The 26427-nt window shown below is 35.8% G+C and overlaps 1 protein-coding gene across 1 annotated transcript in view; it reads left to right on the top strand.

Moving 5' to 3' along the window:
* The window catches only part of ABCD3 (ATP binding cassette subfamily D member 3), a 72437-nt gene that overhangs the window by 25991 nt on the left and 20019 nt on the right, over window positions 1–26427 (top strand). The window contains exons 3-13 of the mRNA XM_077746122.1: window positions 3678–3776; window positions 7662–7750; window positions 14564–14633; window positions 15918–16015; window positions 16362–16485; window positions 17029–17085; window positions 18969–19111; window positions 22428–22497; window positions 24500–24569; window positions 24655–24752; window positions 24863–24954. Coding sequence (XP_077602248.1) covers window positions 3678–3776; window positions 7662–7750; window positions 14564–14633; window positions 15918–16015; window positions 16362–16485; window positions 17029–17085; window positions 18969–19111; window positions 22428–22497; window positions 24500–24569; window positions 24655–24752; window positions 24863–24954 — 1010 coding nt within the window. The remainder of the gene's footprint in view (window positions 1–3677; window positions 3777–7661; window positions 7751–14563; window positions 14634–15917; window positions 16016–16361; window positions 16486–17028; window positions 17086–18968; window positions 19112–22427; window positions 22498–24499; window positions 24570–24654; window positions 24753–24862; window positions 24955–26427) is intronic.

Below are 26427 nucleotides of genomic sequence, written 5' to 3'. Positions count from 1 at the left end.
AAGCTGTATTGCTAAAATTCAGCCTAGAATTACATTTTCTTCTTTACTCCTAACTGCTGTTTACATTGAGTTGACTTTTTGGTAGATTGTAACCTTCAGTTATCCGTTGAAAAGAAATTTTTTTAATGTTTATTTTTGAGAGACAGAGAGAGAGAGAGAGAGATAGCACGAGAGGGGGAAGGGTAGAGAGGGAGGGGGACACAGAATCTGAAACAAGTTCCAGGCTCTGAGCTATCAGCACAGACCCCAACTTGGGGCTCAAACTCAGGAACCATAAGATGATGACCTGAGACAAGTTGGACACTTAACTGTTTGAGGCATCCCGCCTTCACTTATTTTCTGTTGAACAACTCTATTGACAGATTCCCTACATCTGTATTCACCAGTTGAATTTCTTCTTTAATAGCTTTATTGAGGTATAATTCACAGACTATAAGATCTATCCATTCAAGGATACAGTTCAATATATTCACAGAGTTGTGTGGACGAATTTCAGAAAATTTTCATCTCTCCCCAAAAAGAAATTCCATAACCATTAGCAATCACTCCTCATTAACCTCTTCTTTTAGACCCCAGTAACTTCTATGTCTATGATTTGCCTACTTCAGAAATTTTATGTAAAAAGAATCATCATGTAATATGTGGTATGTTGTGACTGCTTCCTTTATTTAGTATATTTTCAAGGTTCATTTGTGTTGTTGCATGTATCAGTATTTCATTCCTTTTAATTGCCAAATAATAGTCTGTTGTATGGATTTACCACATTTTATCCATTTATCAGTTAAGGGAAATTTAATTTTTTTTTTATAGTTTATTTATTTTTAAGACAGAGACAGAGCACGAATGGGGGAGGGGCAGAGAGAGAGGGAGACACAGAATCTGAAACAGGCTCCAGGCTCGCTGTCAGCATAGAGCCTGACGCAGGGCTCGAACCCACAAACCATGAGATCGTGACCTGAGCCAAAGTCGGACGCTCAACCGACTGAGCTACTCAGGTGCCCCAGTAAGGGAAATTTAGGTTGTTTTCATTTTTAGGCTATAATGAATAATGCTGCTATGAACATTGATGTGCAAATATTTGTGTGAACCGATGTTTTCATTTCTTTTGAGTAAATACCTAGGAGTGGAATTGCTGGATCATATGGTAACTTAGTTGATTTCTTTTAAATAAATATTAACTTATTTCTATATATGGCAGCTTATTGGATATGTACTATTCGTCTATACTATAGTATGTCTGTACTGTTAGTATAATTTTGAATGTAATTCTGATGTCTAGTATGTCAGGTAGAAGGCATTATCCGTGATTAAATTTTTTTAATGCTTATGTAGTTTTTTAATGTTTATTTTATTTTTGAGAGAGAGAGACAGAGACAGAGAGAGCACATGAACAGGGGAGAGGCAGAGAGAGGGAGAAACAGAACTGGAAGCAGGCTCCAGACTCCATGCTGTCAGCACAGAGCCCAACGTGGGGCTCAAACTCACAAACTGTGAGATCATGACCTGAGCTGAAGTTAGAGGCTTAACTGACTGAGCCACCCAGGTGCCCCATGCTTATGTATTTTTGAGAGAGAGACAGAGAGCTCAAGCTGGGGAGGGGCAGAGAAAGCGGGAGACACAGAATCCAAATCAGGCTGCAGGCTCTGAGCTGTCAGCACAGAGCCCGATGCGGGCTCAAACCCATGACCTGTGAGAGCATGACCTGGGCCATCCACTTGCACCATTTTCAATAATTTAAATTGGCCTTCTCCTCCTTCTTCAGAATTGCTGATAGTATTGACTATGTAGTAGTTAGGACTAAGGAAGTTACTCCAACATCTCTTAATCTTTATTTGTTTGCTTGTTTTCGGTTATGGTTTATTTGGCTATGATTATATCCAACTATAACAAAATCTGGTTCATATTTCTTTATTAAGGACCACAGTAATATTATAAGAAACATCAAACCCATTCGCACTCTCTCTGTCTCTCTCAAAAATGCATAAAAATATTTTTAAAAATAGACTGTAAGTAGCATTTTTGGTCTATTTTATTAACTGGTTTTTCCGCATCATTCAGATCAGTGCCTGGGACTGAGTGAATACTGACTGCATGCATGTGTGAATGGTAGACTGGGCCTTTAACTGAGTAGAATGAGGTTTGCAACCTTCGTAAGGTTTGAAAGACGTAAGCTCTGTTCCAGTAGTAACAGGGTAGGCTGATTCTTATCCATCTTAGTCTTCCTGATGTAACTGTACAAACACTGTGCCTTCAGACTTCCTTTCTTGGTTTACAGTTCTGTAATGCACTCAGTGCCTGTTAGGATTGTATGAATATAAAGCACTTAGCACAGCGTCTGACATACAGATGGAAGTTTATTGTTATTCTAATTCCGTATACAAACTATTGATTTCAGGTTCATCAACTTAGATGAAACATATTTACACTAAAGTTTATCTAACTGTAGAATTTACTATTCCATGGGTATTGTTTATCAAGAGCCTAGTAGTTAACAAGTAAGTAACTGTGATTATGGGAGCTGGGGAAGGGTCTAGGCAGGGGATGGGGTCCTTCTGGTATGTGCCGCCTACTGCAAGAAGTTTATCCTGGATGTTCTTCCAAAGAGTCCAGGGGTAATAAAGTAAATAGCCTCTACCATACCCAGTTCATCTCACTTTTTCTTTTTCCTTGCAAACATTTAAAATGAAGAAATGTCTGAGAATGATAAGATTAATTACTGCTTTTAAGTTTCTTCCGTGGTTTCCCACTACACTGGCAATAAACTCTAAATCCTTACTGTGGCCTCAAGGGTCTGTCTTTTGCAGTCCCTGTCAACCTCTTCAGCTTCTTTCGTTTTTATTCCCTTTGCTTTAGCAATTCTACACTTTTTCTCTTCAGTGTATGCACTAATTTTACTTCTCAATGCTGGGTTTTTGTGGTTGGTATTCCCTGTGCTTGACTACTCTCCCGTCCCAAGGTTATCACATGACTTCACTTTGTATCTCAGCTTAAGTCTCACCTCCCCAAAGAGCTCTTGCTTTCATACTATCTGGATCCATCTTTTTCTTATGGCCCTGCCTAGTGTATCTGTAACAATTTATTCATTTATTTTTATCTGTATTTCTCCTGTTAGAATGTGAGCTGTAGGAGTAAAGGATCTGGTCTGTCTTAGAGTTTATGAGGAGGAGAGAGTGAGTTGGTAGAATGCATATTGGAAATGCTAAATGATAAATATAGGAAACTAAAAGTTCCTGGTAATTAATATCAGGAAAATACCTGTTCAGGATTTTAAAAAATTTCTACTCTTAATCAGAAAGTGGTAATAGTAAGTGCTTGGCCATTTCTTAGCTGTCTCTCAGATCTCATCTTCTGCTTCTATCCTTTGCTTATAGGTCCAGCCAGATTGGCCATTTTGTTGTTCTTCATGCAGTTAAATGAGCTTTCACCTTGGCATTTTACACTTGCTGTTTCTTCTGTTTGCAGTGTTCTCCTGGATATTCACATGGCCCCAGAACTCACTTCCTTATTCAGTTTCTGATAACATATTATTTTCTTGAAAGCACGTTTGACGAGCAGTGCAAGTTTGCACTCTCTGAATGCAGTTTCCATTTTGATAGTTGTTCTTACTGACTTAGATGAAATGTGGTTCTTTAATTTTATTTGTTATAAATGTCATAATTTTTTTTGTTTTAATGTAGAAAGAGGGAAAAAAAGAGCGAACTGTGGTGGACAAGGTGTTTTTTTTAAGACTCACACGGATTCTGAAAATCATGGTCCCTAGAACATTTTGTAAAGAGGTAAGTCTTATGAAATTATATTGTTTAACTTTTAAGGTTACATGAGATCAGAACAATAGCTTTTGTTATTCTACAGGTCAGATGTTTTCTGTGTAGGTAATGAAGACAACTAAATTTTTTTTTATCATCTCCTGTCATGCAGGTGCTCTTGTTGTTTGGTGCCAGTTTTTAAATAGTTTTCTCTTATTTATGAAATATTAGTTCATTATATTTGTGTGAAATACTGGAGTGCTTCACTGCAGATACCTAAAATGGTGGTGTTGTATTTTTTAATTAATTAATTTGAGAGAGAAAGAGAGGACATGTGTGCACGTGAGCTGGGGAGGGGCAGAGGGAGAAAGAGGGAGACAGAGGTGGGGGGTGTGGGGAATCCGAAAGTTTCCACACCCAGCTTGGAGGAGCCTGATATGGGGCTCAGTCCCATGACTGTGAGACCATGAACTGTGCTGAAGTCAAGAGTCCGATGCTTCACCAACTGAGCCACCCAGGTTCCCCTGTATTGTTTTATTATAGCTAAATTCTGTTAATAAAAACGAGATTAAATTTAGAAAGACATACCTTTTTATATTATTGAGATGTTGATATGGAATATTTAAGGGTTATGTTTTTATATTTGACTGAATATGTTTTTGAGATACCCAAAATGATACATAAATTCTTCTGGTAGTTTCAGGAAGTGAACTGGTTCTAGGAATAAAGTTTTATTCTCCTTTCCTTTGCTTTTTTAATCAAGATTACCTTTATCATTATTTGAGGAGTATTTTTAATGATTAAAAAATAGAATAATGCTGTGTTCTCCATCTTCAGTCACCTTTTATACAACTAGAAATATCATCACCTTTCACTCTTCTCCCCATAATTCATCTTTTCAGTCACTGGGGTTGGATCATTTTTCATTCTAAATATTCTTAACCTGGATATTGTAGTGTTCCTTAGTTTCATTTCAAAGAAGCTCCCCTTTTTTAATCTTCTCTGCTAAATTTATTTTCTTGAAACATGTTTTCCGTTGTTCACATTTTAAAAACCATTAGCCTTGTAATCTGTGAATAGCAAGAAAAGAGAAGATGTTCCCAATGCACTGTAACACCCAAAGAGAATGTCCGTTCCTCTGTCACTCTGGACTTGCTCTCTTTCTGCTTCGCTTCGGCATCATGGCTTGTGGATTCTGCACTTATGAAACTCTAAAAAATAATTTAGTAACATGTTTCCTCCTAATAAGATAGAGATAATACATGCTCCTGTAAGAAAAATTGGAAAATGCAGTTAGATTTTTTTCTTCTTGGTGCCTATTAATCTCTTAGAACTTCAGTTGTTATTTTGGTGTGTAGCACATATTTTAATAAAAATGAGATCACACTGACACTTTTTAAATCTCCCTTCTTTATTTTTAAATGTTTTGCCCTTGAGTTTTTCATTGTCTCCCTTTCTGTTCCTGCTGTTCTCACTGTATCTTTCTTACCTGGATTATCATTATCTCTTAATTGGTCCTTTTGCCTCTTCTCCTTTTCTTAGTAGTCTTTTTTCTAAAAATCTAATAAAAACATTTGGCTTCGTTTTTCTTGTAGGGTAAATCACAACTTGACTTTGGCTTTCCTTTCAGTATCATCTGCTTAGAATGTTCTTTGCTATTTTGTAGTCAGGCTCTAAGCTCTTGTGTTTTCATGACTTCGTGTCTATGACACCCTGCCTTCTACCCCAAACGAAAACAGATATTGATAAAAAATAGCTTAATGCTCATTACCTTCTTGGTGAAGTGTTCTCATTCCACAACCCATCTGACTGAAGAATTCTTATTTAAAATACCAGCTTCTCTGGAAAGATTTATATATTCGCCTCTTATCAGGTAGCAGCTCGTGCTCATTTGACCTTTTAGCAAGGGTTTGCTGAGTGTAAAACGAATGTGAGACATTGGATAGATCTCTGGGGGTTAGTAAGGAAGGTAGAAGGGCCTAACTTGCTCACCCTCCCAGCTTTGTCTAGGCCTAGCCATGCTGCAGTCATTTTACACACCGTCTTTGAGAAATCTAAAAATCCAAGTTTAACCCCAGTTCACCAAAGTGAAGTAAACTCCCATAAAAATCACAGGAGATTGGAGGTAGGGATAGAGAGACTAACTGATTTAGGAAATAGAGAAATGATCATACCGCATATGAATGTATGGGAGTTGATATATATCATGAGGTAAAGGACTGCCTAAGTCAGTGTAGATCTTAGTTTCTGACATAGTCACAGACCCATTAAATGTGGGAATAGTAGTGATTCTAAGAACTTTTTTTGTAGAAAGGTGCTTCAGGAGTGTCAGTAACCAAAGTTTGCCAGATTTTGCTAAAATGAGCCAAGTAAAGTTGGTACATATTTCAGGGAAAAATTAAGCCAGGACATAAAATGAAGGAAAAAAGAAACTATCTTTGTCTAGTGTTACCTTGTTATGTCAATGATTAATTTAGGATTGAGACCGTGTTTAAGATCTGAATTGAAAGTTAGCCTTACAGTGAATGTGACATCTGCAGATAGTGTTTATTGAAATTAAGAGGTTCCTCTGTTGCCAGTTGCATACCTAACTTTCAGATGGTGGATAGTGTAGGAAGATGGTATCTTTGCTTTCTGGCAAACGTTGGGGTAACAGCTTTCACTGTTCAGACACAGACTTTCTTTGACAGTGTCTTTCTTGTGATTTCATTATTCTGTGTTTATGACTCCCTGCTTCGTCTTCACATAAAACGCTGTATTTTGAGTACCTTCGCCTTTTTAAAAAAGGATTTGTTTTGCAAAAATTACATAAATAATAGTTGCAGTTGCCACTCAACTCTGTAACTTTGACTTTAAATGCATTATCCAACAAATGTGCCTGCTGCCACATGTCCTCTTCCCTGACTTGAGCTTCTATGTTACTGTCTTTATTCTTCCAGTTTAGAAGGTTTAAGAGGATCAGCTTTGAGTATGTGTGTGTTGGAGGTTGGAGGGTAGGTTCTCATCTCACAGAGAATTGACTCCTCACTCAGTCTCTCGTCTTTTCCTCTCGGTGATCTGTCTTCCACAGCACTGCTTAAGTAATGTCCCCTAAATGACACCTTTTAACATTTTGTTCTACTTAAAAGCTTGCAGTAGCTTAATATTGCTAAATTCTGCTGGATATACAATACCATTATTCATATGATTTTAATCCACTTTCTGTTTCCCATGAAATCTTTCATCTTTCTTTACTCATAATCCTCATTCTCTTCTTTGTTTTACTTGGTCTATTTAATGTATTTCTAATGTCATAATTCTCTTTTTGCCACCCCAGCCCTTCCTGTCCTACCACTCTCACATGAAATGAAGCAAATATACTTAACTACTATGCTCTGTTTTCTTATTTTTTATTTCTTATTTTATGTGTAAATCTTGCCTTAACTAAATCGAGGGCAGGGGCAGTATTAGAGGTTTTTCTAACAAATTGAACCAAATTTATTCCACTAGGCAAATGTTTAGCCTTAAATATTTGTTAGTTATTTAACTGTACATTATCAATTACTATCATTTTTCTTTATTACACTTGTATGTTCAAAATACAGGACAGTCACAATACACTGTGACGTAGGTAATTTAAGTTATGCCGCTACCTTCTGGTACTGGCAGATTATATGCAGGCAGGTCGTTTGACCTGCTGAGATTCACTTTTGAATTCTGGATGACAAGAGTTAGATTAAATGATCTATAAGGCTTTTTTCATTTATATTTTTAAACTCCTTTATATTTAAACATTGCCTGTAGGTAAAATGTCAGCTACTGTATTAAGGCTAGAATAAAGATTTGAATTTAGAAACCAAAAATCTTTACCAAGGTAATGTTTCTTTTAACTTTTAAAAATGCATTTATTTAATTTGCTATACTGGTTTATTTTAGACAGGTTACTTGATACTTATTGCTGTTATGCTGGTGTCTCGAACGTACTGTGATGTTTGGATGATTCAAAATGGGACACTCATTGAAAGGTACTTTTCTATTCACCTTCCTCCTGTATGTATAAATACTATTTTGTCTCCTATTTAACATTATCTCAAGAAAGAAAGAAATTCTAAATTACATATAAATATTTAAGTTAGGTTTTGTGTTTGTTCATTAACTTAACAGAAATTTACTGAGTATTTCCCATATGCCAGGCACCATGCTGCTCTGTGCTAGGGATATACTGGTGAGCAGGAGGGACCCTGTACTGAGCCTTGCAGAGCTGACAGTTTATAGAGGTTCAGGACAAGTAAACAAATTAAAAGGCAGTATATTAAATGCTGTAATAGGGATTTAAAAAAGTCACCAAGTTGGATATTGAAACTAATGAGATAATTTGGAGGAACAGATCAAAGCATTTCGGGGAATCACACTGAGAATGTTTACTGGAAGGAAGAAAACAATTCTTGGACATGTCTTTTAATTTCTGAAGTTAGTGCTTTTTTTTTTTTTCAGTTAAGTCTTTCTACATATTATTGCTACACTTGATAATTTTGAATTTAAAAAACTTACAATAACAGTTGGGATATTAATATATCCGTTGATAAAGATTTTGCTCCTCATGATACCAATTTGAACATCAGAGTAAAACATTTTTCTTGGAATTCTGTTTTCTAGTATGCAATATTTTATCAGAGAATTTCTTAAAGTAATTAATCTAAAAACTTTTTGAATGACAGTACTTAGAAGTTTTGAATGCTCCCAGATTGTGAAATAAGGGTTGATAATTTTTTCCCCTCATAGTCTTGATTTGCTTCTTAGGACTTAAGGATGAGGAAGAATGCTTTATGCACTTGTGTTCTGACTCTGCTCTCTAGGAGAATGCAGAAAGTTACATGCATAGGATTCAAGCCCCAACTACATGTCTCAGAACACGTGTAATGTGTAATTGTGTAGGCTCTTGGAGTAGACACAGGTCTCCCTGAAACCTGTGCTCAGTCTCCTGCCTTTTTCTTGTAATCAAAGTAATACATGAACAGCTTAAGAAGGAATACATGAACTGGTCTTCATCATATGTACACCAGTCATGTGCCCCGTTCTTCCACTTTAACTGTCGTTCCCAGAGCCATGTTCTTTTCTTTTTACTGTTTCATCTCTGTCTCTGCGTTTCAGTGTAACTTACTCATGTTACTGTCCTAGATTTTTCAGTGTTAGAGAGCATGCATTTATTTCCTACTTTGGAAGATGAGAATTTGCTCCTTTTTTATTTTTTTTTAATTTTTTAATGTTTTATTTATTTCTGAGAGAGAGAGAGACAGTGTGAGCAGGGGAGGGTCATAGAGAGAGGGAGATATAGAATCTGAAGATAGGCTCCAGGCTCTGAGCTAGGTGTCAGCACAGAGCCCGACACGGGGCTCAAACCCACGCGCCGTGAGATCATGACCTGAGCCGAAGTCGGATGCTTAACTGACTGAGCCACCCAGGCGCCCTGAGAATTTGCTCTTTTATACTCCTACCCATGCTTACCCTCTCCTGTTCTACCGTATTTATTGTTAAGTCAGAATTTACTGTTTACGTGAATTTGACTGTTTACAGCTGAGGTACATGCTGTGCTTTGGTAGTTTCTTTTGTATACAACTCTTTGGTTTTTTTCCTGGCATTTAAAAATTATAAGTTTTTGTGTGTTTGCCTTAGTTCTTTGCCTACTTCTTACTGATTCAGCTCAGGCTTATTGACAACCCTGTAAAATCTTTGTGTTATAATATGGTCCTACACACCAGGATTTGATTTTTATCTCTCTGTTTCCACTGCACCTCATACCTCTTGTTAGTTTCTTGTCTTCCTGCTCTAATCAGTATTGATTGCACTTTAAGCTCACTAAATCACAGTCCTGTTTGAATTTGCTTTTATCATGATCTTGGGAATTTCCTTTATCTTTCTCTTTTGCATTAAATAACCTATTTCCCTGAATCCTTTGTCTCCCTCTTCCTTAGTTTTCTTTCTCATTTTGGCAGGTGCAGTCTTTTTCTGAGAAAGGATACAGGGCAAGTAAATTTTTGAGGCCTTGTAGATCTGATAAGGTCTTTCTTTTTCTCTTAAACTTGACTGATAATTTAGCTATTAATGCATTCCAACTTGAAATTCATTTTTTGTTAGAATTTCGAAAGCATCTTCTGTTTGTTGTCTTCTGTAGAGCTCGGCAGTTCTCAACCTTGGTTGCAGGATGATTTGCATCATCCGGGGAATTTTGAGAACGATTAATATCTGGGCTCACCCCTAGACATTCTGATTCAATTAGTCATTACTTTTTGAAACATCCCAGTGATTCTCATTTGCAGCCGTGGTTAAACACTGCTGATCTAGCTGCCATGTTGGGTGCAGCGCCCATTCCTGTGCCAATTGCCCGTCTTTAGCAGTACTTCTATTTTAAGCCCCTGTGGAAGCTCTCATTATCATTTTTTTAAATTCACGTATTGTTGGTATTTGGAAATTTTACTAGATATTGCTGTGATTTTTTTTTTCATTATTCTGAGCACTAGATGGGCCTTTTTCTCCCTTCCCTTCCTCTTCCCTTCTTGCCCCTCCTCTTCTTAGGTAGGCTTCACACCCAGTGCAGAGTCCAGCACAGAGTCCAACGATGGGGTTTGAACTCATGACCCTGAGATCAAGACCTGAGCTGAGAGCTCATTGGATGCTTAACTGACTGAGCCACCCTGGTGCCCCACTAGGTGGGCTCTTTTCTTTCCTTTTTAAAAATGTATTTATTTATTTTTGAGAGAGACAGAGGAAACAAGCGAGGGGCAGAGAGAGAGGGAGAATCCCAAGCAGGTTCTGCACTGTCAGCATGGAGCCTGATGCAGGGCCCTAACTCACAAGCCGTGAGATCATGACTTGAGCTGAAACCAAGAGCCAGATGCTTAATCGACTGAGCCACCCAGGTGCTCCATACGTGGGCTTTTTTCTATTGAGAAACTCATTCTGCGTTCTGAGAAATTTTCTTGTGCTTTAAAAAAATTTTTTTTCTCTCCATTTTTTTTTTCTGTATTTTTTCTGGAATCCTTATTACCTGATTACCTGAGTGTTGGAACACTCGACTGATCATCTGATTCTTATAATTTCTCTGTTGTTTTCACCTCTGACGTTTTCAAGGAAATTTCTTTTTACTGTATCATCCAGTGAATCTGTTTTTGTCATAATTTTATTACCAAGAGTTATCTTTTGTTTGGATGTTCATTTTTAGAGCAATCATTCTTTCAAGGGTGTGACTTTCTTCCTTCTTCTCTTTCCTCCTTCTCTCCTCTCCTCTCCTTTTCTCTTATCCTTCCTTCCTTCTCTCTCTCTCTCTCTCTCACTTTCTCTCACTATCTCTCTCTCTGCCTGCCTGCCTGCCTGCATTGTTTCTGTTTACTTCTTGGTTCTTTGTTGTTCTCATCTTTGTTGTTCCTTGTAAGCAAGTCTGTCACTCTTGTCTGTCTATTCACCTTTAAAAGTGAGAAACTTGGTAAAAGCCAAGTTGAGGGCGTATTGATTGTTGGGTCTTCCTGAATAGTGTTTTAGAGACAGTCTGGTCATTTTTGTGTTTGTACCCTAGTACGGAATTCGCTAACAAATTCTAAGAAGTTTGTCATAAACATAATTGAAGGGTTTATTCATTGCTGCTAGCGTATCAGCTTTGGAGGATCAATTTTATTGCTCAGTTCTGTTTAAATGAGCTGTGTACATCAGTAATTTGAGTCTTTTGTATAATGTAGAGAAGACGTTTATACCCTTCTACATGATTATAGAATTTTATATTTTTTCCTTTGATGGCTTTATTATCTAAATGCCATATCTGTTAATAAAAATACAGGTTCACCAATTATAGCATTGTTAAATACCTATAGCAAAAGTGTGCAGGTTATATCCACTATGAACATGTTAGCTATCTGTGTAGAAAGTTACATATTATATATAAATAATCTTGCACAACCTTGGTATAGTATAGAAAAGTAGTTTGTTTTTTAAACTTTTTTTTCCTTTTATTCACATTTTGTGATTTCATGTTTTTGTAATCCAAAAGAATAATATTTACTCTTCTAAACTAGGGATTTCCAACTTTGATTAAATAGACACTGATTATAATTTTCTCGCAGACTTAATGCCCTGGAGAAAATGCATTGCCAAGAGTAGGTGGTACATTAATTGATGACGATGGACAGGAGGAAGGTTATTATCTGGCATAAGCCAGCTTGTAATTCTGTTAGATAATCAATTTGTTGGGTACTCAGTTTTAAAATGTAGTTTTGCAATGTAGAATAAAAAGAAAAATAACCCTATTTAAAAGTTTCTAAATAACATATTATTTTGATACTATTTCAACTTACAGAAGAGTTGCAAGAACAGTGCAAGAAACATCCTTATACTCTTAACCCATATTCATCAATTGTGAAATGGTAATTTTAGAGTTAATTGTTAACTTTCTCCTTGACAAGTATTTTTGAGCCTCTGTGTATGAGATCTTTGATATGTGGTTACATTTAACATTTTTCAACATGTGAATTCATAATATGAAAATTTTATTTGAGAAAGAACACATTGTTCTAACTGGCTATTAATGCTACATTGTAAATTGGTTTATCTGTCTTTTCCTTTTTGCCTCTCCAAAGAAGTTTAGATTCACGTATTTTTCCTTTAAAAAAAAAAAAAAAGTCTCAAAAAGATTCATTATGGCTCTTAATGTACGTTTAATGTCCTTTACACCTTTTAGGTTTATTTGTTAGCAGTGGGCTAAAGACTTTGGAGTAAAGGGAAATTTTAATAAGACAGACTTCTTTAATGTAGACACTGGTAATTCCATGATTTGAAGGAGAATCCTTCATTCTTTGTTGTTGCTATAATGGAATCATATAGATATATATTATTTTCACCCATTTGGCTACAGGCAGCATTTTAAAATCACCAAATTATCATTTATAAGATGCTTATATGTTTTAGAAGTAAAGTGATGTAAACTGTAAAATTATTCTTTATTATTATTTTTCTTTTGCAGTGGAATAATAAGCAGAAATAAGGCTTTATTCAAGAAACCATTTTTTAACTTTATAGCTGCTACTCCAATGGTAAACCATTGCTGAATGAGAGCATGTGCTTTACCAGATTTTTTAATCTTGTGTGTTTCACAGCTTGGGCAGCACTAAAGCGTTTTGGTTTTATGTAAAGTTTGGTTCAAGCCATTTTAATTTAAACCTCTAAACTTTTTGTACTGTCTTAATTGCTTCTTGTTCTTAATATTTTTGTTTCTACAGACATTTTTATGTAATTCTATTTTAGCTTTTTCTAGTTCAACATAAAATTAAAAAAACAAGTTGTTTAGCACTTCTACCAAAATTGGACTATTAATTTTTTATCAGTCTAACGGAGCATTTTGCACAGTATGTTCTGTCTGTGACAGAGTAGATGCTACATGCTACAGAGCTCTCTCTTTACATCATACAGTAAGAGCTATGAGAAGACCTTTGGTAAAGACATTTGCTAGCTTTGTTTAACTTGAATTTTCCCAAATTTATTTGACCATGCAACTTTTTTGCTCTAAAAAACCAGTTAACATTACTTGGCATTATTCACCTACTCCTTCATAAAAAAAATAAAATTATTACTGTATCATTTTTTTTGTGGTGTGGAGCGCATTCTTATTTCTTTAAGTTTATTTTATTTGAGAGAGAGCGTGAGCAGAGGAGGGGCAGAGAGAGAGAGAGAGAGAGAGAGAGAGAGATTCCCAAGCAGGCCCTGTGCTGTCAGTGTGGAGCCTGACTCTGGGCTTGATTCCATGAACTGTGAGATATGACCTAAGCCAAAATCAAGTCAGATGTTTAACCAGCTGAGCCACCCAGGCGCCCCCTGGAGCTAGGTTTAAATCATTTAGTGTATTGTTTTTCAAAATATATTTTAGTTATATTTGGGAATACTAGTAAGTATTATTTGAAAAAAGTGTGTGATCAGATGAGTTGTATCTTTTTAGTAGATCATAGACACATGGTACTCAGAGATCCTTATTTAACAGTGGTGGAACCCTTACTTTAAATAAGTTTTTTAATAGATATTTTTAGAACAGATAAACATGTAAAATAAATTCACGTGAAAGAAGAGTTGGTTTAGTTTAAGTGTGTTAACACATCTGAGGCCTCTGCAGAAGCATCCTGAGGCTCTGAGGAACCTCACTAATTTACTCTCTGATTTATGATTTAGTCCTGGGATCAGCAAGCAAGGCTCTGCAGGTCAAATCCTACTGCCATCTGCTTTGGAAGATTTTATTAGGACACAGCCAGTCTCATTCTTGGCCATTTTTGCTTCTGCAATTGCAGAATTGAATAGTTGGAACAGAGACCTTCCTGTCCACAAAAGCTTAAGATATTTACTCTTGACCTTTTACAGTGAGTTTGCTGATCTCTCATTAGTCTGTCTCTGGCATTAGTTCATACAAATGAGAATCAGGGTATTAAAATATTTAAAAACAAAGAAATAGTAGTTTATTTCATCCACAATAACCCATTCCTCGCTCTATAAAGTTGTTAATTGTTTTGCCATTTAAGCTCCTTTAGTGGCAGTTTAAGCCTTTTTAAAAAATTACCATTTTTACTAAGGAAATTATTCTTATTTAATTTTGCCATTTATAGAGGGATTTGCAGGTAGCCTATTTAAAATGATTAAATTCAAAAGTTAGAAACATGTTTTTGCAAGAAAATGTTTTTCAGGATCTTTGTTTCTTATTGATTCTTTTGAGTCAGGGAAAATTTCCAAGAGTAATTTTAGAGCCTTACAGGTTTTTTAGTGTGAAATATTGCTTCTTTTGCAACTAATGCATTGCATGTGGTGGTTTGCAGTGGTATCATTGGTCGTAGCAGGAAAGATTTCAAGAGGTACTTATTCAACTTCATCGCTGTCATGCCTCTCGTAAGTGTAATTCTTTAAAAATCTTTATTTACATACAGACAAATTTGTATCTTACTAAAATCTTCAAAGATTTTTACTTCTTAACTTTAAAGATTTATGATACTAAGTTTCTATTTTGAGTTTAGTTTTGTAACTTACAGCAGAATCTTTCAATGTAGAAAAAAATAATTGGATTGATGTGTACTTTTTTTTTTTAACCTTTAGGCCAGAGTATCTCTGATGTTTAGTAACATTCCACTTGATGGCAGTTGTGCCCCTCCCCCAGTTCTGATGACCAAGTATTTCTCTAGGACATTGACATATGTTCCATGGAGGCTGGGTGGGGGTAGACACGGTGGCAAAATCACCCTGATTGAGAACCATTGCTTTAGGCCATTTATAGTAACTTGAACCACTAATGTAGTTTAAGTTAAATTGGAATTTGTTATGTATGTATGTATTTATTTTAAATGGTAATTTATTATCTGAATTTATTAAAAATATAGGTCAGTGTTCGGTTTAAATCATAAGTGATTTTCTTAGCTTGGTTCTTTATTTTATTGTCACTGTAAGAATTTTAACATTATAAATATATCAGAGTAAGAAAAAAGCTTGATTGTAAAATCCAGTTAATTAGAAAATATGTCAGAAATTTAATAAAGCTTGAGGATACACATACATGGCTTTTAGACCTTTAAAAAAATTGAGATGAGTAGTATAGATATCAGTAAAAGACTGAGATTCAGTAGACAACCAGTGTTTTCTTGAGAAAATGTGTAAATGTGAGTTTGGAACTGTGGAAGAATAGCTAGAACTAGAATTTTCTAGTACTCTAGAAATACTCTGGAAATGGTATTAGTTGGTGTGAAACTTAGAGTATTTTTTTTAAACAAATGCAAATAGAATTTCATTGTCTAGGGTTGTCAGTGCTTGTAGTAGGAAACAAAATATAAACATATATGTCAGGACTCCTTTACATTGGATACAAAGGTGACAGATTAGGCTTTTTGTTTGTTTACAAAAAAGGTAGCAAGATGCTTCTTATAATTAATGATACTAACATATTCTAAAATTGAGTGTCACAGTTAGATGTTAATATATCAGGGTAGTACAGCCAATTGTATTTGGTTTAGCATATTCTCTTTGTATCTTTGTGAACTCTAAGTAAAACAGAACTGAATTATATCAATTTGGACTGTTGGTTATAAAAATCATAGGATTTGGGGACATAGCCAATGAAAGAGAAATGAATTATAATTTTATAAGTAGAAATGTAGTAAAACCACTAATATGTGTTTGTTTCAGATCTCTCTGGTTAATAACTTCTTGAAGTTTGGGTTAAATGAGCTCAAACTGTGCTTCCGTGTAAGACTAACTAAATACCTCTATGAGGAGTATCTCCAGTAAGTGATAACCTATTTTTATATTGAAAATACTTAATGTGAATAGAAATGCTTATGATATTGAGATATAGAAGTTTTATCTTTGTATTGAATACAAAGGAAATTGGTCTTAGACCCAGAAGCGTATAGGGAAAGACATCAGCGATTTAGACTCTACTCCTGGCTCTTTCCTTAATTGACAAGTCATCCTTCTCTGGACTTTCTTCCTTGACTCTAAAATAAATTAGGACAATCTTTAGGGATTCTTCCACTTCCAGACTTTTCTGTTTCTATGAATTTGCACTATGTGCTAAAATGTGATTTTTTTTTTGTTTTAATGCCATTTTTTTTTTTACTGCTATTTTAGAGCTTTTACATATTATAAAATGGGAAATCTGGACAACAGAATAGCCAATCCAGACCAGCTGCTTACGCAAGATGTAGAAAAGTTTTGTAACAGTGTAGTTGATCTGTATTCAAATCTTAGTAAGGTAAGTTTCTTTATTTTCTTTTTTAAAGTATCAGAAAATTATAGGCTCATTCAATTATTTCAACATATGGATGTTGTGATAAAGTAATAGAATTAAACAATATTACAGTAGAAAGAGCCTCTTGTTTTATAAGTGTAGATATATAGAAAGCAGAAAAGGTGGTACTAGATTTGGGGTTACATCTTAGCTTCTTGTATACAGTGTCTTTACATTGAGAAGCTACTGAGTTAAGTTACTAATAGCTAATTATCATGTAGAGCTACCTTAGTTGATGAAACGTGATACATGTTTTTCTCACTTGATGGTCGGTAGACGTTGGTCATTCTGTCTCTATTTTAAGTTTCTTGAGAAGAAGAACTGTTTCTTTTATGTATTTTTTGATCTGTATACTGTTACAGTATGTTATATATAGTGGGAACTCTGCGTGTTGACAAGAGTGTGTTAAATGTTGAATAATATTTTATATTTATTGTGTTGTATTAGCTATCAATCTATGCATTCTAGTTCTTTTTAATTCCTTACCTTCTAATATTTACTTTTCAGCCATTTTTAGACATAGTTTTGTATATTTTCAAGTTAACAAGTGCAATAGGAGCTCAGGTGAGTTTAATCTATCTTTTAAATTGCTATAATACTGTCTTGTAAATAGCTGGAGTGTTTGTAGGAATTTTTATATATCTCAAAGAATGTGCTTTTACAACATGTACCTAGTAAAGTCTACTTATAAAATCATTCTGTACTAGAGACTTAAAAAGTATTCTAATTTGGTGTTTTAATTTTCCTTAAGTCAGATACTTGAAAAGTTTCGGTGATGTTTATAACCAGAAGTGCTTAAGCAATGACATACATGTACTTACTGTTGTAAAGTAATGTCTACATAAAAAGAGATTTAGAGGCAGCCATTTTAATATGAAATTTTAATGTTAAAGTGTCAGAAATACAGCCTTTAGGATGGCTGTAGCTGTTTATTATATAATATATAATTTTATAAAATGTAGATGGTTGACTATCTCATGAGCCTTATTACCCTGTCTTTCTGAAACTCATGTTGGTANGTTTTATATATATATATATATATATAAACACATGTGTATATATATACATTTTGTAGTTGATTAATATATAACTTATATAGTGGATTTAGCTTTTTGCCAGAATACTGGCAAATAAAAAGTTTTTTATTTGAATTTTCTTATCTACCTTCCTAACTTTTTGCTACTCTGTGATCCAACTTTAATCATTCTAGTTTGTTTTTACTATAAGCAAGTGAATAGGTCTAATCCCTCTTGTCTATATGCTCCAACATTTTTATGGTACTTACTACATTTTTATACTTAAATAATTTTTCCATGTATCCCTATATTCTGATTCTGATTCTCAAAGGTAGAAACTATGTTTTAGTTCTTTCCTTTGCCCATTCTTGTGGTAATTGTTGAATTGCATTGAATCAATCATATTTAATTTAAAAGATGTAGAATACACATTATAGTCCACACATCTTGTATTAGGTGGTAGGGATAAAAAGGATGAATAAAACAAAGTTCCTGTTGAAGAAGGTTTACAATCTAATGAAAGAATAGATATTCGGATTTTTATAGTGTAGAGTGATAAGTTCAGTAACAGAAGTTTGAATAAAATCTTTAGTGTCTGGAAGAATTGGAAGTGATATTTGAGCTCCTCTGAGGAGGATGAGTAGGCATCCGGTAGATATGTCAGGTTTGCCTGGCCTGAGAACAACTTCATTGAATGGCGTGTTCAGGAAATTGTTTTTTCAGCATGGCAGAACATAGGACATAGGTGGGAGTGAGGGAGTGCCTGTGATGAGCTTGGAGAGGTGAGCTTAAAGCTTCTCCCATGGGTTGGTCAGTGGGTGATGTGATGACTCATGATGTTAGAAGGTGTGGCAGCTGCAGGCAGGGTGTAGAAGGGAAGGGCAGTTGGAGCTAGCTTGGGGGGACTTTGCTTGAGGCCTTACAGATTAGTGAGGTGTAAGTGTGTGGCACTTACTTGGAGATACTGTCTTGGATTCTTAAGAGTGATGGACTCGAGTAGAGATAAAAATTTGGGAGAAGAGATCTAAGGAAGAAACCTCAAGGAATATTAACGTTCCAAGAGAAGGCAAAAAAGAGGTCTGAGGCTTTCTGTGCATTCTTAAGGGAATATCAGGAAGAGTTTCATCAGAAGAGTTTTAGATGCTCTAGGAAGAGTGTGGACTGCAGTTAGGAGTTTTTAGGTGAGCAAATTCAGGAGAGCTGGGGGATGAACTAAGTGTTGGAGGAGGAATTGATGAGCAGTTAAAAGCATGAAATGCCCAGTGTGTACTTTCTCAAAAAAGAGTTAAGGAGAAAAAAATTAACCAAAAGAGCAGTTTTTCTGAAAGCCACTGGAGCTAATTATACTAATTATAAAAGTTATACATGTTGCATCCGGTGAATTTATTATGATATGCTTGAACTTTGTGTATTGTCTTCCAATAATAATAGGGCCCAGCGACTATGATGGCCTACTTGATTGTTTCTGGGCTATTCCTAACTCGACTTAGAAGACCCATTGGTAAGATGACAGTAACTGAGCAAAAGTATGAGGGAGAGTATAGATATGTTAATTCCCGGCTCATCACAAACAGGTAAGGAGAAATGTATTAAAGGAATTTAGCTGTGGGGCACCTGGGCGACCCAGGCAGTTAAGCGTCCAACTTTGGCTCAGGTCATGATCTTGTGGTTTGTGGTTTTGAGCCCCACGTCAGGCTCTGTGCTGTCAGCACAGAGTCTGGTTTAGATCCTCTGTCCCCCTCTCTTTCTGCCCTTCCTCTGTTCTTGCTCTCTCAAAAATAAACATTAAAAAAATCTTTAAAAAATAAAAGAATTTCTTTGTATTAAAAATGTGTTTTTATGAGTATTGATGTCATAGAAGTTAACTCCAAAAGGTATTGGTAGACACTGTTACTAAAATTGTGTTTGTGTATTTCCCTCTTTTGAAAATATACGTTATGAAAGATAATCAGTTTATAAAATGGTAATCTTTTACATTTCTAACTTTTTCTTAACTGTGTAGTATCCTTGGTTCACCTCTGTGTATCATTTATTGACTAATTTTCTGCTAACTTTCACTTTAAGCATACTCAAAATATAATTCAAATTCTGATTTACTTATAATACTTCTTCAAAGAAAATTCTGTCTCAGCTTATCCACAAATACTTTTGAGGATGTGTTTGGAATACTTAGTAATTCAGTCTTCCTGCATCTGTCTCTCTTTTCTTGTTTTTCAGCTAGTTTCCAAAATAGGAAGAAAAAGTATTAGGCTTTGGAGCCAGCCTGACTAGTTTCAAAATCTGCCTCCTCTGCTTATCAATTATATATTATGTGGCTTTTGGCAAGTTAGTTATAGCTTCACTTTTGTTGTTTATAATAGATAATACAGGACTGTTGTGAGGATTAAATATGAAATATATACAAAGTTTCTAGCACAGGTTTTGATATGTAGTAGGTACTCAGTAAGTTTTCTCCTGTATTTATCTGTCAACCTTAACTCATTTTGAGAATCCTAATCTTTATATAGTACTTTGTAAGCATTTACAAAGTTACTTAGAATACTCTCTTAGGAGTGCTGGGGTGGCTCAGTTGGTTAAGCGTTTGACTCTTGAGCTCAGGTCATAATCTCACGGTTCATGGACTTGAGTCCTGGCATCAGACTCTGTGCTGACCGTGTGGAGCCTGCTTAGATTCTCTCTGCCCCGCCCCCCCCGCCTCCGCCCTGCCCCTCCCTTGCTTTCTCTCTCTCTTTCTCAAAATAAATAAATAAACTTTAAAATTTTAAAAAGAAAATTACTCTTTCATTAATTTCCTCTTTATTCCCTTGGATTGCTAAATGGTACCAATTTTAAATAGAATTTTGTGCTACAGTGAGGCCAAGGAATAGATGATTGGTTGAGTACAGACGTGATTTGCCCAGTGAATGAGAGATGATATCAACTAGAATACTTTCTTTTACAAGAAATAGAAAACCCGGACTCAGGTGCCTCTAACTATGAGGACATTTACTACTTGACATAAGAACTCTAAAAGCGCCTGATCCAGGCACAGCATGATCAGGGCTCTGGCTCTTCTTTTATGTTCTCTTGGCTCAGCCCTCCTTTGTATGTTCCCTCTTTCTTCAGCCTAAGTTTTCTTGTGATCACAAGATGGCAGAGCAGTTCCAGATCTTACCAGCCCTCCTCCCCTGTAAAGAGGCCAGAAAGAACAGGCCATCTGTTCGTGAGAGCAGGGAAACTTTCCCAGAAGCCCCACGACTGACTTCGTTTCACCTCTCGTTGGCCAGAATTATCACTTGCCCATGTCTGAAGTAGTCACAGAAAGTGGTTGCCTGAGGCCAAATGGAACTCATTCCTTGGAGATAGATAACTTTAAGAAAATTGTTGTTCTCTTAGGAAGAAGGATGTGGAAGAGAATTAATGGTAAATAGCCAGCTATCGTGTTCTAGGATAGTTTTGCCCTTTCAGGTTTTTAGATTGGGGCTAAAATGACTCAGAAGTAGAATGTTCACTTTATCTTCCTCCATAGACTTAAATGTGCAGAAGAAGTAAAAGGAAGTGAGAAAACTAATTATAGGTACAGAATTGTTTTTCAACTGGGACTCTGATACCCTGGAGCTCTGTATGATTGTGTCAAGGAAATGGTGAAACACAGGTCAAACGTGATTCATTTTCATATGAAGTTAATTTTACTTGAAGGGGCCGAGGCAAACGCTTCCTTGTTTTTATAATGGGAAAAAATGCAGGCACATTTTGGAGTAGAATATACAATTCGTATACATTTTTAAGGGAAAGAGAGACTTTAAGGAAATCTTGGGTGTTTATTGAAGGCTTTTTAACTGTGCCTTCTAGATTCTATAAATGTTTACTTTTCTCTGCTGTAAGAGTTACTTTTCTGGGAATGTTTACATCATACTGAATAGAGAGTAGGAAGACTAGACTTGAGGGTCAGACATGGTTTACAGTCTTATCTGCTTGACTTGCTAGGTGTATGATTTTGACAGATTTTCTTAACTACACTGAACCTTTCTTCATCCGTAAGAATACCCTTTCTCTTCTAGTCAGGATTCTTGTGGCCCTTATGGACCCATTCAGGCCAGCTCAAGAAAAGGAGAGCTGTTGGGAGGATATGGTGGGGTTCCCAGAATAAGAACGTCTGTGCAGCTGGGCCTCCTGGAAGCTGGCATGGTGAAGGCATTTGGTCTTGGTTTGCTGTCAGTCTTTCAAAGGCTGTATGTCATGGCATGGCTCGGTAGCTGCTTCTAGCTGTTTCTCCTCTCCCTCCTATATGTAGGCTCTGTACTCCATCTGTCTGTAAAGGCTGTCCAAGCCCTGCCTTCCTATATATCATAGCAGCTTCCTTCTTGTTTCTTATTAAAGAAATGAAATTAATTAAACTTCTAAGGACTCGCCCGGCACATCTTTTTTACCTGGGCTGCAGATGGCATATGCAACACATGGCTGCGGTTCAGTCTGTGGTCCAGTTAGCTCTGTGCTCCTGTGCTCTCTGCTCAGCTGAGCCGGGAGCGGGGTCTCAAGCACAGAACTGTGGCAAGACATGTCCATTAAGCTTATAGTCCTAAGTGTCCATTTAAATTGTTTTTAATGTTTATTTATATTTGAGAGAGACAGAGACAGAACATGAGCCAGGGGAGGGTCAGAGAGAGAGGGAGACAGAATCTGAAGCAGGCTCCAGGCTCTGAGCTAGCTGCCAGCATATAGCCGACGTGGGGCCTGAACCCACAAACTGTGAGATCATGACCTGAGCCTAAGTCATATCCTTAACCGACTGAGCCACCCAGGCATCCCGTAAATTTCCATTTAAATAAAATATTCATTCATCAAATATTGTATCTCAGTTGTTTTTCAATCATGATAATATTAAAATTACTAAATTATTTTCTTTAATAGTGAAGAAGTTGCCTTTTACAATGGGAATAAGAGAGAAAAGCAGACAATCTACTCAGTCTTCCGAAAACTGGTAAGATAACATGCTTGAGGCTCATGTATTTATGGAAAGATTATTTTTTGGTCTCTGCTTATCTATATCTATAAGTATATATTCCTAATCCTTTCGGCTATTCATTTTTAAATAGCTGTGAAGTATTTTTATGCCGTATTTTTATAAAAAACATAAGAATAAAAACTATCCTATCAGTATATTAAGCCACCTGTTGCAAACATTATTTATTTATTAAAATAATTGTCAGTGTATTTTTAGAAGTTGCTCAGACATCTTATTTAGTGATAAATTCTTTGGTTTCTGTAGCATTCTTGAAGATATTATGATGATTATTATTTAGAGTAGGGGTTGGCAAACTATTTCTGCAAAAGACAAGATAGTACATATACAGCTTAGGCTTTTTAGACCGTCTGTCTGTATTGTACTTATTCAGCTCTGCCACTCAAAAGTAGCGGTATACTCTATGTAAATGAGTGGGTGTGGCTATGTTCCAATAACACTTTATTTACAAAAATAAGGGGCAGGCTGGATTTGTACTTTGGGCCATATATGTTGGTTGACACTTGATGTAGGGTTATAAACTTTGTTTCTTGTGAAAACTACATATGTCAGTTCTTTTTCTCTTGCCATTTGGAAAGTTTAAATTCAAGGAATTTTATTTATTTAAAAGATACTGAGTGCCATCTGGGTGCCCATGCTTATTCCAGGTGCTAGTAATATTAGTGGTGGATGTGACATACAAACTCCTGCCTCTAAGGAGCTTACTTTTTAGTGGGAGTTTGTGAAATAAATATATATTTGAAGTGATTTAAAAAGGTTAAGGAAAGTCGTTTTAAATTAATTATTTCAGAAATTGGATTTTGCCTTATTTATGTTTAATATAACGGAACTTTGATAGTGCTTACTGATAAAACACATTTAAGATAATTTTCCAGGGAACTGCTGTTCACCAGCTCACTCTTTACATGGCTTGCTTATTCTTCTCCTTAGATTTTAGCTCCAAAGCTAACAACTTATTGTGGCCTTGCCTTCTCTGGTTAGTCTATGTGAAATGGCCTTCCTGATTTAACGATCTGTTTCTTTGAAAGCATATATTTGCAATTCACATTTATCTTATTTGTTTTCTAGTTTGTTGCTTTCATGAGATGTAAATTCCATGAGCTCAGGGAGCATAGCATGTAACACATGGCATTCACTGAATAAATGTTACAGTCATTGTACCTTTTGCAAGAGATCATAAGAGTAAGCCACCCTGAGCTGCATGGGGTGAGAAAGTTAGTCACAGTATAGAAATATCAAGGAAGGTAGTGTTCCTGGCAGAGAGAACAGAAGGAAAGCCTTAAGGCAGGAGCATGTTTGAGGAACCAGTATTTCTGGAACTCAGGGAGAAAGAGCAATTTAGAGTAAATTTAGTATAGAGCCCAGTGCCAGATCATGTAAGGCCTTGAATAATCTGATTAAAAGGAATACAAAACATTTTTAGACTTGTTGTTTTAAGGTACTGCATTTAATTCCGATTAAAGCTACAGAGAAGGGCTGTGCAGCACTGATTACATGAGCACTTGGTTCATATAGAATGTACTATGATGCTTGGAGAAAGCAGAGACCAGATGTCTCCGACTAAAGCAAAGCACTGAGTGCCAATCTAGACAGCTAGTGTTTTACCTAAATTAGCTCATCCTTCTGTTTTTTTGTTATTGTTTTGATTAGTGATCGTTTTCAGCATGCATGTATCTGACCATATTCTGAATACAATATTATATGTAAATAATACGACATTATCATTTAGATGTGATTCCCATTCTGTTTGCATAAAAATGGTTTCATAGAGTATTTGTGTGGCATCTGCTCTGTTATCAGCATTGTGCACAAGGAAGTGTGATGTACATTGTGATCAGAGATCATAGGTGCTCTAAATATTCGTGGAATAAATCAATCTTACAATTTTTTAATTTTCAGGGTAGATTCGTATTTTTATATACATATAAAATATATATTTTTTGTTTTTGCTTTCTGCCAGGTGGAGCACCTACATAATTTCATTTTGTTTCGGTTTTCTATGGGTTTCGTTGATAGCATAATTGCCAAATGTAAGTATGCTTTAAAAGAGATAGCGGAATGAGATTTGTGGAAGAACTGAAGTGTTATTAATGTCTTACTCCTGTCTTGTGTCAGATTTTGCCACTGTCGTCGGTTACCTGGTTGTCAGTCGTCCTTTCCTAGATTTGTCTCATCCCCGACATCTCAAGAGTACACATTCAGAACTTCTAGAGGTAATGTATTAGTGATAGTTGTTAGAATAAATGGAAAATTTCAATATAAAAACAAAAGCTACTTTTTGTCTAGAAACATAAATAAAAACCAGTATATATTTCTTTTTAAGGATTACTACCAAAGTGGAAGAATGCTTTTGCGAATGTCTCAAGCTCTGGGTCGGATAGTTTTGGCTGGCCGTGAGATGACGAGATTGGCTGGGTGAGTAAGATTAATCATGATGAACAGTTGCAGAGAAGAAGCTTTAAAACTGTGTAATATTTCATGATTGTGCCCAGTTGACGTTAAGCTAAGGGGCAACTAAAGCCCCATTTCCTACTCTTGGATGCTGATTTTGATAGGGCCATTACAGAACATTTTTCTCTGATAGTGAACTTTTCATGTTTCCTTAAGACAGCTGTTTTGAGCCTTCAAACCGGTTAGTGGTTCTCAAGCTGTCTGCTCCATGGACACTTGTATTCGATAAATTAGGAAATGTAAAGTCATGGCAGTCTTTTCTTAATTCACAGAAAATTAAATTAATGAAGAGAATTTTCACATTTGAACTTTTTTGTCCTCTGCTGTACTTTTTTTCCACGTAGGTCTTGTTACTGACAACCTGGCAAAGGCTAGACACAGATGAAGTTGACTTTAATGGGCAAAAAGTGAAAAGTTGCTTCGTGGTATCTGTGGGTGCAGTTGTAATTATGGTCATACTGTCTATTTAGTGAAATTGTTCTTAGACTGTAAAATGGAATGAAATATTTCAGTATTTTAAGCTCTAATATAAAGGGCTTGGTGTGGTATAAAACACACCATGATGGAAAAAGTACATCTGAAGAAATTGAATCATGTCAGATCCTTCCCAGACCTGTGACTCATCTGCATATTTCTTTTTCTTTATTCTTCCTTATCGTCTATGGCAGTTTAGGGCTCTGTTGCGAGATAGAGATTATCAACTACTATGAGGAGTCTGTTTTCTATTGAGAATGCAGACATTCTTCCTGTTTGTTAATAACTTTTCTCATGCCTGTATGGTTCATGGTAGATGGGGTGCTTCTCTTCCTTTGGAAGGTTTCTGCTTGATTTTCACTCTTTTGCTGCTTTGATGTAGATTGCTTTCTCTTTGACCACCATGTTATTTTTATTTCCTTAACGTCTTGGCATTAGTTTTGATTTCTCTCTATTGCCACAGTGATTTCCATCTAATATTAAGAACAATTCATCTTTTCTCCCTTTTCAAAGTAGGAAAGAGAGGAATCTTCCATATTTGTTCAGTTTGTAGAGAGGTAGCAGGCATTTGGCATACTTGTAATAAATATCTTCCTCAGATGGAAGCTAACTTTCTACTTGGCATTATAGCTCATTCTAGCAGGAACTTGGTCCATACTTCCTGTGTCTAAAGACTGCACTAGTACCAGTCCTTATTCTACTAGTCTAGTATCTACTAGAAACTTCATTAAAATTCTAGTGGCATACAACTTTCTTGACTCACCTGTTAAAGGAAGTAACTATGTGTTGAGGTGGAGATCCTATGAAACCTCTTCCCTTATCCTGTTCCTGTTGTCCTACTGAAAGATGATAATAAAGCATGCATACCCTATTATCACTTATACTTTCTGATGATGAGACTTCTTTAGGTTATTTCATTTAAACTAAATTATATTTCTGGAAACTTCAGTTTGAATAAAAGTT

This window comes from Crocuta crocuta, unplaced genomic scaffold (assembly GCF_008692635.1).
Source record: "Crocuta crocuta isolate KB4526 unplaced genomic scaffold, BGI_CrCroc_1.0 scaffold48, whole genome shotgun sequence".
Taxonomy (NCBI): Eukaryota; Metazoa; Chordata; class Mammalia; order Carnivora; family Hyaenidae; genus Crocuta; species Crocuta crocuta.
This window is presented reverse-complemented; position numbering and strand designations above follow the sequence as displayed.